General features: G+C 37.2%; 1 protein-coding gene across 1 annotated transcript in view; it reads left to right on the top strand.

The window, feature by feature from the left end:
- The window catches only part of INSC (inscuteable homolog (Drosophila)), an 89,754-nt gene that overhangs the window by 62,746 nt on the left and 14,023 nt on the right, over positions 1–12,985 (top strand). Inside the window, exons 8-9 of the mRNA XM_010077814.1 lie at positions 6,390–6,561; positions 8,605–8,783. Of these exons, the coding sequence (XP_010076116.1) occupies positions 6,390–6,561; positions 8,605–8,783 (351 nt within the window). The remainder of the gene's footprint in view (positions 1–6,389; positions 6,562–8,604; positions 8,784–12,985) is intronic.

Genomic DNA, 12,985 nt, shown 5'->3' with positions numbered 1-12,985 from the left:
AGAGTGTTCTTGTTTTTAAGTGCCAGACACCAGGTGTTTGAGAATATGGCCTCATGCAATGAAGTGTCTGTGACATTATTTATTTAAAACTAGATGATCGAAGCATGTTTCTTTCAGTGAGCACATCTCATTTTCTGGAGTGCCCTGCTATGCATAACCCTGGAGCCCCTGTTTGCTTATAGGAACAGTTGAGGTGGTTCTTTTTTCTTTTTCTCAGACTATGATCCCCCAGGGTAAATAAAAATGAGGGCTATGTGAAAACTACTAATGTGTTTTTCCTAATTCAGACTTCAGGTCCCAGTATCTTGTTCAGCATTCTTATATAACACACGACAGTTCCTATGATCTTGTTGCTGAGTCCTTTTTGTGTCTGTTTGGCTTCATTTTAATGAAATTCAGACCCCAAAGTATAATATATAAAACCTTATCCATTATTTAAAAGAAACAAGCATATACTTTCTGGAATTTGTAATGCAGATTCAAGAAAATCCTACAAATAGGAATAGATGCCTGCAACTTAAAAACAAGCCAGTATATCCAGCCCTCCAAAATGTAGGGCAAAAGAATCTGAGAAACCTTTGGCTTCTGTCATGTGTCACATAATTTGACAAATTTAATCTCTAACTTTATCATATGTGAACACAAATAGTTCTCCCCTATTATATGCTCCTGAGGTTAGAAATAACACAGTCATTATTGCTGTGACAGAACAAGAGAATGTAACAAATGATGAGTAAAAAGGCCATTGCAAATGTCTTTTTTTTTCCCAAATCACTGTACTCATTTGTGCTCAGTAGTTTTCCTTCTGTTTTATCAATCAAATTCTAAAAAAACAAGAACAGTGGCTGAGTAGAAGGATCTGTACTACAGGTGGCTTCTACATTAACTGCAAGTGAATTCCTTTGCGGTCTCTTCTCCTTCTGCCCTTTGAGGCCACTCAGCAGCTATCCTGTAGAACTGGAGGCATGTGAGGAGTAGATCAGGGAAGTTGAATGTATCCTTGGGTGGTTATGTTTGTAGGGGGTAGTTTGAAGCAATGTCAGCTGGGATTTCTGGGTGTGGGAATATGTGAGCTGCTAGGCTAATAGCAATGCAGTTCCTGATTTCTGTTATCAACTACAGAAATAATACTCTAAAAGCCTGTCTTACCCTTTGTATCAGCCCGTAAAATTGAGGGAGTTTAAAGACATCTGGATGTCAGTCATTGGTTTTGAACATCCTTTCTGTGGAATGATTTATTCTCTACTCTTTGACAAACAGTTGTACTTTTTATCTGCAACAAGCTTACAGCATCTCTGAGTGCCAAAGAACATGCATCGTGAGGTTACTGCTTGACTGCTTTCCCCAGGTTTCATAGGTAGAAAAGGTTTACATACTGTTTATCCTTTCACCCCAAGTCAGCCCAGAATAAGGAACTTGTTATTTCATCTTGCTCTGCAGTTTGTTTCTTCCTGCAGCATGGCTGCAAGGCTGATGCTCTCTGCATTGCCATGTTTAATGCAGACTTCAAGCTGATACAGCTAAATATCCTTTATTTTCTTTGAGAAAAGGTTAAGATTTTTTTTTCATGCTATATAACAATATTCCTCATATAGCTCAGAACATCTTCATGCTGCCCCTTGATGGCTAAACAGAAGGAAAAACAAATACCTCTTCACTAGCTTGACTGCATCCTGAAGGAGGGAAGTTTAAAAAGGGAAGCGTTGAAGTTGCCATGAACAGAATTACCCACTCACGGCCAATTTAGATAGAAAGCTGAGGTTATTGCCAGAAGTTTTAAAGCTACTAAGATGGGAACCATTCAACCTTTATTCAGCCCCACACTAGTCTGTAGAGTATACAACGTGGTTTATAAATTAGGTCCCATGGCCACTGTTGTACAGCAGTAGTTACAAAAATCATTGCAGTTTTGTTCATTGGTCACTGCTGCTGCCATGGAGTTGCTGCAGTAGCTTTGATTACTTGGAATAGTATTTGTGGACATTTTAATGCCGTCACCCTATTAAGATACCATCTCACTTTAAAAATAGCTGACCAAATCTTAAACTGGTATGAATCATCACAGTTCTCAGTTAGTGGAGCTAAGACAGTTTTTATCTGCAGAGCACTTGTGCAGGGCAACTGTTCAAATACGACAGATCATTGTGTGCAAGGCAGAATACTTCCATCCTTTTCCCTTTCTCTCTTGCAGTGTAGAAATTAAACACAACTTGTAGGCCTTCTACAGGGGCAGAATGAGTTACAGAAGTTGACATAGGGTATACCTCAGACTTGATGATCATGAGTAATGAGTCATCAAAATAACAGTATATGGGTTCTTCTGGATTACATTTTCACTGGATTTGCATAATAGTGAAGCAGCTTCATGGTTCATGCGATGGTCTGGGAAGTGAAGTAGATTGTGTTCAAAGAATGCTGAGCAGGGGATTCAAACATATTCTGAATATGATCATTTTTCTTTCCTTCCTTCTCTGTCTCCCTCTTCCTCATCTCATAAATTTTAATATGTTGGGATTTTTATCCAGCTATGCAGTTTCTATTTAGTCTGCTAATGTTCTTGTCTTCACCTATATAGTTAGCCTGTCCTAGCTTCAAATTGGAGGTGCTAATACAGATCATGGGTGAATAGATAAAGCAAACGGAACTCTGATCTGTCAGTTCTTGACTGTTTGATGCAGACTCTGCTTATTAAATTCTCCTCTACCCTCCTGGGAAGGTTAAGATAACGTTTAAGAGGCAATCCTTTTTGTGATTCTTTTGCCACATTTGCTGTCTTATATCTGGATCTCATCATCTCCCTTCCATTCTTCCTTTAAAACTGCTTTGGAACCTGCTGGTGCTTCTTACCAGAAGCACCCAGTTGTAGACTGATAGTGTTATTCTTGGATTTGACAGTGGGAAATCAGCTGATAAGGCTTTCTAATCTCAGCAAGATGACAGGAGATCGTTTAGAGAATGCAAAAAAAAACCAAACCAAAAAACCTTTAAGAAAGTTTACCAATATGTAGAGATCATCTGAGTGTTCAGAGTGGGCAAACAGGAATGTTAGACAAAGTCATAGTAGGAGAAAAAGCCTTCAGCAGCATTTTATACAAATGAAGCCAGACATTATTAAAAAGAAAGCAATGGGTCTTGGTTCCCAGACTGGCATGGAAAGCCTGCCTTGAACCTCCTTGTGGGAAGCAGAGAGCTAAGAATGTTGTTGTGTGTAATATTTCAAATTGAGAAGTCATTAGTGCAATTCCTCCCAAGTTCTGTATTGGTATCTTTAACAGATGTCTGGTTTCATTGAACATTTTTAGGAGGGAGAACAGGTAGACTGAAGGAAGAAGAGTGCTGCCCCAGAACTCATTCATTGCTGTTGCAAAGAAAAGAAGTTATTTCCTTTCAGAGACTTGATCTATGCAGTAAAGCAGTCACATATTTGTTTTGTCACTTGGATTAAGTTTCTGTAACAGGGCTATGCTCGTAAGGATGTACATTCCTGGCATTTTTCCAGTTATCAATATTGAAATATTAGTGAGCAAGCATTTACTGAACGCCATTCCTCAAATGCAAGGGCTCCACAGCATCTTGTTGCATTCATGGAATTCATTTGTTTGCATTATCTGGCTAACTGGTTCTTTTGTATTGCCAAGGTGATGAACAGATTTGACATTTAGCTGATTGCTTCACCAAAATTAAACAGAAAACAGGGCAACCATCCAAAGTTCCTTTCAGTGTGAAAGCTAATTATAAAAATGCTTTGAGCAGCAATTTCTTTTTGGATGTTAAAGTGCTTTTATTAGATTGTTCCCCTGTCATTTAAAAATTTATTGCTAGACACTTATAAATGGGGTTGGCTGCTGGAGTAGAATTTTTTTTTTCTATATTTAAGATGGGAGACGAAAGTGTACAGAGCAAATTTTAGCCTGAATTTGTTAGTATTTTACATGATTCTGAATAGAAAGGAGAAAAACTAACTAGTGCTGGGTTTCATGGATCCAAAATATATACTTTATCTTTATGCTGAATGAAAACATATATCCACTTCTATTTACAAGTCAGCAACTCCCAATTTCCAAAAACAATTACTTACCAAATAAAAAAAATCAAATATGTAATTTGAAGTTGAGTATAGCCCTTGTATTGTTAGAAGCTTGTATTTTATAGTGTAGATATAAACAATCAGTGGTGATGGAAAAATCTAACCATGTGCTTGTACCTGTCTTTCATAAGCCATTACTTGTTCTGAAATAGCATAAAACTAAAGTCATTTTGTCGAGGTCATTGAATAAGAATTGACTAAGTGCATTTTAACCAGTAAATTTAGAGCTGAAGAGTGCTGTATCCTGTTACCAGGTCTTAGAAGAAGTTTCTTGTGAAGCATTTTTTGAATGCCTTGAAATATATTTAACTTCTTATACTGACTGTTGATATTAGCATCCTTTGGACAGTAGACAAGGTGTGACCTGGGGAGGTTTCAAGGTGACAAAGTTGGGGGTTTTTGCATATGATATTGTCTACTGTGGCTACTAAATCTTCTTGTGAGGACATATATTAGTTCTTGACGCTGAGATCTATTAATATACCTTGAAGCCAAGTGAATTATGTGAATCTGCTGTTTCAAGCTGTAGAATTCTGCCATAACTAGGAGGAAATATTTTGCTGTAGGTAGATTAATGTTGAAAGCTTGTCAAGAAAAAGTTTAATGTTGAAAATTTATTCTTCCTCTTCTTGCCAGTACTTGAGCTTCTATACTAAAGCCCATTTGTAATCTGAGGGAAAATAGAGATATAATTTCTTTTGTATTTATCTATGTTATTAGAGTTCCAATGATACAGTCTATTGCCTATTAAAAAGTGCATCCCAATGAATGATCTTCCAGAGGGTATTTTTTGCTCCCATCAATCTGAGAGTTTTTCTTGTAAAATACAGTAACTGTCAGTGCTTATCAAATAATTTAATTCATGCCCATTTCAGGATAAGTAATTAAGATAACTCAACATTCTGTATTAATAAATAACAAAAACGAGAATAAGAGATTTGCTAAATACCCTTTGTGGAGATAATGGGTAGGACTTAATGTGGATATTCTGAGGAAGCTTTGAATAGCCAGAGAATGCAGTCTGAACAACACACCTAAGAAAAGGTCTTGGTGAGCGTACTAACATAAACGTGGATTTGTTTTTGTTTGACTGTTAAAGTATGTTTCAGTGCTAAGCCTTCCTAAATTCTCTTTGTATCTATAAAGTGTCCAAGCAACATATAAAGCATTTGACACCACACTTTTTCAGAACTTCAAGTACATAAATAAGGCCAGTTTTTAAAACAGTTAGTGAAGTTTGTAAAACTCTCATCATTTGTAAACTGTCCCTATAGTTAGTTACATTAGTTTCATTTCTATAAAGATTTTAATTAGTGAATTTTTGTGCATTTGACATAAAAATGTGCGTAATTAATTACACAGATCTTCATGCTCTGTCCCCTCTAAGCACATCTGCTGTCTGCTTGATAATATGATGAATTTTTCAGGGACATGTTAAAACACGGGGAGAAACATAGTCCTGTTAATTTCAAAGTACACAGATTATCTCCTTGCCTACAGAGAACCTTCCTTTGCTGGCTTTGGTTGTTACAGATGGTTTGTTTCTGCAGTTTAAGCTATGCCATTGGCTATGCTCTGTTGCAGCCTTACCTTGTGTCAGTGGGTCTCCTACGATCCAGAGCAAGGTGTGTGTGTGTATGATGTATCTGCCTAAACTGGGTAAGGAACGAGCCCAGAACACTTCAGACACTCTAAAAGCATGTACAATTTACTCATTTTTCTGTTTTTCTTCCAAGTAAGCAAGGGATATATGGACCTAGCTTTACTGAGAGCACTGTGTAAGCTCATCACGTGCAGTTTGGCCAGGGTCTCTCCTTAATAGTATCTTTTGATCCTGCATTGGCTTTGTGACAAATTCAGAAAAAAAAAGGGCAAAAAATATGTCTGTGAAGAACTTAACTGCCCACTCAGGCTTGAGTCTCGCAGTGGGACACACTCAGACAAGAGCTTAATTGAGGCTGTGTCAGAGCACCAGTTAGCATTTGCTTATCACAGATTGTTTTTGGATTAATGTTTAACTTGAGGCCTCTGTCAGACAAGACTTGTTTGACTAAAATCAATTCAGCACAAACATTAAGGGAGAAGGAAATACAAAACTTTTTTCTGGTTAACAAACATTTATGCTGAACCCATTTGTATTTGCTAAATTGAAATTTCTTATGTCATAAATGCCACCAAGTTTAAGTCATTTTTGAATATAAACTAAATAATTTAGCCATCGCCAAGAAAAGAGAACTGTAGACTCTGCTTGCAAAAGTATTTCCTGGAGTATTTCCAATCTATACCTATTGTTTTTCCATAGGTTGATGGGATACTGTGCCTGGCTGACATTCTTACTGATAACACCCATTCTGAAGCTACTCATGCAGAAGCAGCGGCAGTAATTGCACAGATCACATCTCCACATCTCACATTCACTCAGCATCTCAGCAGCTTTCTGGAAAATATGGAAGAAATTGTAACAGCACTTGTCAGTAAGTTCCTTATGGGACTTCTGAGTCTCTCCAGTTAAAATTACAGGTTGGGGTAGGACTCTCTCTTGCATTAGAAATATTCCTTATATAATGTTTGCTATTCTTTCCTTAACAGGAAAAAAGAACTTGGTTTTAATTCTGAATCAGGGCATTCTGCAATTACATAATATTTTTAACTCAATGTTTGAGTAGAATTTATGCGTATTTGTCAAAATAATATCTGGGTGAAATTCTACCATTAGAGCCACAGAAAAGACTCAGCAAAGTGTCTTCTTGTCCTATGTTTGTCCATAAAAGAGCAGTTTCAAATAGTTGCTGACCTTTATGCCTGTTATACTTTCTAAACTTGCTAGAACTCAAGCTCACCACTGCATCTACATTTGTATGATACTTAAGAGAAAAAGTACAGTATGGTATAATCTATGGGCATTGTTACAAGAAAATAAAAGATCTGACTTTCTTGTCTAGGCTTCTGATCCATGATAAAATGAGGCAAAGGTAACAGCAAGCTTATAGAAAAGCAAAGAAGCTTGTCCTCAGTGAGGACACTTCAGAAAAAATAAGATTATATTTCTCAGTACTTTCTAAAGAGAGGAATCTCTTATTTCTGGCACTGTGCTTCACCCCACTCAAATATCAGAAGCTTTCAGTCAAGAATTCTCTTCCTCTCTCTGATCTGGAAATTCAGAGTTTCCCAGAGCTTCATGTCAGAATGTACAGTTTGGGTCACCTAGTTTGATTTCTCATGTATAATGCATCAATACATCTGGATATTTCTCTACTGAGACCAATGATTACAGTTAAACTACAGCACTTCGATTTTCAATTTTATTTTTTTTTTAATAGAACAAGAAAAGAGTATAGTAGTGCCACTGCCTGATAATTCTGCAGTGGCTGGGAATTATCTGAGATTTATTTAGGCATTCTTCAACACTCCCAAACAGAACTAATGCTATAGAATGCAAGTAAACAATTTATTCCTGATGACCAAACTGTCCAGCAACAAATATTGAATGTTCTGCCCTGAACCTGCCCTGAATCCAGTGGGTGGAATTAACCTGTGCTGAGCTTGGTTCTGCTGTAGCTAGACTGCTGGAGGCATCTGACCTGAGTTATTTAAGATGATTTTCCAGGTTATCACAGTGTACCACAGTCAAGGGACAATCTGAACAGCCTCTCCAGAAGATATTAGCAGATGGAGCATTTCCCCGACTGTCAGTGTTTCAGTTCCACAAGAATTTCAGTAGTATATACCCTGCTCAAGAAACGTGAGCATGAAAAATAAAACATGTATAACTTTAGAAGAGCCCTTTCAGTAGTCACACACCAGGTTCCTTGTAATATTTATAACTCAGTAATTGAATTACTGTAATATGTTTAATTTTTAAACCATGCTGAAATCCAATTGCCAGGTGATTCAGATCTTAGTTAAAATACGTGTGTGCACGGGATTGAAAGGGAGCTGTGCCTTCAGCACTTCTTACTGAAGCTGTAACACACGCAAGGTGATCTTGGACAATAGAGAAACAGGTTTAGAGATAGGCAATGTGTGTATGTATCTTGTTCTAAAGAATAGGATATGTAGCAGAATTATTCTGTCATGGAATAGTTACTGCTAGCCTTCTGCCTCCTGTATTTAATTTTATTTAGTTATATCAAGCTTTATATTGAACAACATTCAGTGGAATATTCTCTGTAGGATGGTATACTAGATAGACCGTCTCATTAATAAGATGAATGTTAAAGACACTTGGTGTCTAGGTTCATATTTACCATCTTTCCCTGCTTTTGTGGTTCACATGAAGGTGCCTAATGTTATTATCACCTATAAAGCACCCTAACAATGTGACATATAATTGATAAAATTGAGGTGATTTTCTTCATTTTGCTTTCGTTTTTATCTTGGTGATTATGAACTTGGTCTTAGATACTAAAATTACTAATGCAAGTTGCAGATGCTTAAATACTGCTTTGAACCACCTAACTATGTTTTTTTTGCAATGAAGGAATGACTTTTATTCAACTTATTTCCTGCATTCCTAGAACTGTGTCAAGAAGCCTCATCTGGTGAAGTTTTCCTGCTGGCTTCAGCAGCTCTTGCCAATATTACTTTCTTTGATACCATGGCTTGTGAAATATTGCTCCAGTTAAATGCAATGAAGATTCTTCTAGCAGCGTGTTCAGACAAACGCATAGTGGATACTCCATATTCCCGAGATCAGGTGAGCAGTTTCTCAGCAAGATACTCTCTGAGCACGTCTACATAAAAGTCAACAGGTTTCAGCTCTACATCTGTTTTGGCATAGTCAAACCTAAGCTGATTTAATGTCTTCCATTCTTGGCTCTTTTCAATGTATGGCTCTTTCTTTATCTGCTTCTGTTCCTTCTTATTGCGAGCATTGTGAAATACGACAGATTTTGATGTGATTTTGAAGAAAAAAAAAAGTCAAAGTTCCACATTTCTAAGATACTATAATTTTTTTTTTTTTTTCATCATGAAGATGGCCAAACAGTGACATAGAGGTCCAGAGAGACTGTGTAATCTCGATCTTTGTATGTATTCAAAACTTGACTGGACAGAGCTTTGAGGCAAATAAGATATATAGAGAGACTGCAGCCTAAATATACAATTGTCAGTTTGAAGATGAATTAGCTCCAAAAGCTGAATAAGGATCTGATCCTCAGCCCATTGACGGTGGGCTTTGGATCAAGTCCTAACTGAGCGGTAGATGGTTTGCAAGTTTTACTGGCAAATACTGCTGATGTGCTTTTGCATTTCCTTTTCTTTTTCACCAGTTTTTTTTAGTAAAGAGACACAGAAAATTTAAGGTCTGTGCTAATGCACAGATGAAGTCAGAGGGAATTCTTTTGTTCCTCTAAGGTACTGCCATGCAATGGGATGCTGCAGAGGCACTGCTTATTTGGCATCTCAGTGATGAATTTCACCTCAGCAGAGTGATAAGTGAGGCTTGAGGGTTTCAGTAGCTATTACTAAAGGATGGAGGTTGCTAGTCAGTTCTGTTAACCTACTTCTGTTTATGAGACACTGGAATATAAGGAAAAGTCCGTAATTCAGGCCTCACAAGCCCATCCCCTTCCCACCTCTGAAGTAGCCAAAAGATGATTTATAGTAGACTTGGGATCTGTACTGCCACAGAAAACTCCATGTGCCCTTCAACAGGAGCCAGGCCATGGAAATCAAGACACAAGGGACCTTAGAAACTGATTATTGGTGTTCTAGGAGGGTTACTAGGGCTGCTTTAGCTTACCTAATAGCACTAAGTAGTGTTCCAGCTCAGGAGTGTTTATTAAAAGCTGGAGTTAAGCCATAATGACTATATTGCTCTTTGGGCAAGTCAAAGACATCAGCTGTGGTGTTTGACGTGGCTTTATACAGTTATTACATATGTACAATTCTTCACGTTCTTTTTTTTATTCCTCCTCTGTGCTCTCATATTTTTGATTTCCTTATTTATTTATGCCCTCATCTTAATTCTGCTGTCAGCTGCGAGTTTGCAGTTTGCTGTGTGGGCAGCATAGCAAACTCCTTCTCTGTATGAGGAGGGAAGACATCTAAAGAAATGTACCACTTTACTTGGTAACAGACTAGAGGAACAGAGAATTGAATGGCTTTCTTACAAGAATTGAGGGTATTTGATCCCCAATAATGCATTACATTCCTTCTTGGAACAAAAAACTAGATCAGAAAGGTGGGATGTTTCCTGTGGTGTGCCACAGTAAGTTTGTAAGCTGATTCCTTATTATTTCTGCAGCAATGGGGACCATAAAATCCTACATTATGGTGTTCTGTTACTGAGCACCTGATGCACAGGTGGAATCTGAGTGCTGCTCATCTTGCCTTTAAGAGCTCCCAGTGTTGCTAGTCAAGCAAGCTGGTAATGAATGCAACATTAAGAGAAGATGAATGAATGCAACTTAAGAGAAGTTCTCCTTTGCATTCCTGAACAAGTGTGCATTTGAGTAGGTTGCTCATCTTTCAAAAAGGTAGTTGTTTCAGTGTTATATTTGGGAGGGAGGCTAGGATATCTGCCAATTATGGCAGTGTTATGGAATATTTTGCTTTTCAATTTGCTCTGTGCCTAGTTATTACAATGAGGAAAACAGAGAAAAAAGCAACACTACAATGCTATAATTTATAAGGGTATTATAAATTGCCATTTTGGCTTTTGATATATATACTTTAACTCCTCTTAGGTACATAATATAGTTACTAACTTTTCCCATTATATATATTATTATGTTCCAGCCAGTAAAGACACAGAGATTAAAGTTGATTAGGTTTTGAAATTTTTTGATTCAAGGTTTTATTTTGGAATATGCAACCACAGTGAAATATGTTTTTATGGACTAATGGCAATTCTGAGTGATCAAGTCATCCTGGCCAGTAAAACAGATGAATTAGGATTAAGCTATACTAAATATTGAAACAATTAAATGAAGTAATAATAAGATTCATAGCAAATGCAACAAGATATGGTCTAATTATCATAAAATGTTATAAAAGAGCCCCTCAAACTTAAATGACCTGTAACTCTATTATCCTATAGAAAACTGCCCAGTATTTCTAAATACATTACTACTTAAGCATTACTGGTGATTTAGGAAAATTGTAATTTGCTAATATAGACTAAAGCATGCTCACCGTAAGGCAAAAATGGGAGAAAGATTGCTGAGATGCAAGAGGTTTTTAGTTTTTAATTGTGCCATTTAATCTCATTGTAAAGTCACAGTGTGTCCTGTACAGCCTTTCTAAGGACAGCCAGCACTGATCAGTTATCACTTGCCATGATGGTATAAACAAATAATGTTCTGCCCAGGAGCTGGTCATTGGATGAACTATGTGTTGCCTGCAGAAAGTATTTTCCTGCTCAAGCAACTTCTATCTTTTGACTTCTGAAAAGCTTTTGTGTGCAAATGATAACAAGCTTTTCCTGCCTTCACTATCTGGAAACCAACCTCCTTCCTCTTTCATTTCCCAGGCAGCATTAGATTGGGTCAGGTAAGAAATCTAAAACCAAGTGCTGGACTTAGTCATAAATAAGATAATCATTGTCCATTTTACAGAAGCTTCTGTAACCAGCAGTATTACATTGAGATTGCTTAGTTTTGTAACAAAATACTCTGTATAAGAGTCATCAGATGAAGTGATAATTTCCAAATTCCTTAGCCTAGATTTGGGTCAAAATAGATATGAATGTGCCATGTTCTTTTTCTTGCTTCAGATGCTTATTTTCTGGATAGCTGGTTCTTTACTTCAAAGGAGCATCATAATATCCTTTCAGAAGGCTTCATGCCTAAATTCTGTAGTGTAATGTAATGGAGTTTAAGCATTGTCAGAAGATGGATTTAGCCAAAACTCTTATAATTCAGGGCCTTCCTTACTTTAACAATCAATTTAGACATAGAAAAATATGAAATATGTATGTTTATGCACAGTATATTTATGTATCATAAAATTTTTCTCTCTGCATTCCCACTTGTCTCTTCAATGTTGCTAGTATTCTCACCTTACCTGTGAAGCTGTGGAGGTATAGTCTTAACAGCTTCTGATCGTCTGTTAGTCAAACAGACAAAGAATTAATGTGCAGTGAACACATGAATTTTAAAGTGGTTATTTCTAGGTCTAAAATCAGTAAGTTATGTTGCAAAAAAATTGAGGTGGAGAAAAGCTTTTAAGTTGGAAGGAGAAAATGGAAATGGTTGCTGCTTTTTTTCTCCTAAATTCTTTCCTGTTTTCTTGGTGTTTGGGAGATGCTGCAGGCTCTGAAGCTAACACCTTCTGTCTCATTTAAGATTTGAAAACCTTAATACTATTCTTCCTGTAGGTTCCAGATCCTTTTCTCTGCACTTCCATTTTTTTTTCAAGGTATTTGCGTTTTCCTTCTGTTGCCTTTTCCCCCTTTTTTATCTTAGGTAGGAGATGGCAGGGTCAAAAGGAGAGCAGAAAGAACTTTTGATTTTTACATGTTGCCTAACACCAAAGTGAAAGACTTTCAGAGCAGTGTTTCTAAGGAGAATATTGACAGGTTTTTTTAGACTTCTTTTGAAATTCCCTACCTGGATGAAAGGAACCTTGCAGTACTACTTCTCAATCTGAGCTTCTTGAATAGTGGGGAATTTATTATTCCTTGCCAACAGCTTTTTGTTTCTTCATGTTGTCATGAAGACTGTGGGATTCCTGACTCCATTTTGTTAAATTGCTGTCCGGATTTTCCCATCTGTGGAAGCCAGTATGGGCTGACATGAACAGGGAGCTCGCGGTAGTTTGAGCAGTGCAGCCCATGTTAGGCGCTTCGCTTCCTTACATCTGACAAGAACAGTTAGACAAAATCATTGCTGGGCAGGGGGAAGGAAGGTGGTGAAGAGTCCTCCTTTATGCTTTTTAAAGCTCTCTTCTTGGAGA

The sequence above is a fragment of the Pterocles gutturalis genome, unplaced genomic scaffold, assembly GCF_000699245.1.
Source record: "Pterocles gutturalis isolate BGI_N339 unplaced genomic scaffold, ASM69924v1 scaffold10633, whole genome shotgun sequence".
Lineage (NCBI taxonomy): Eukaryota > Metazoa > Chordata > Aves > Pterocliformes > Pteroclidae > Pterocles > Pterocles gutturalis.
Note: the sequence above shows the minus strand (reverse complement) of the source record. Positions and strands in the feature narration are given on the sequence as shown.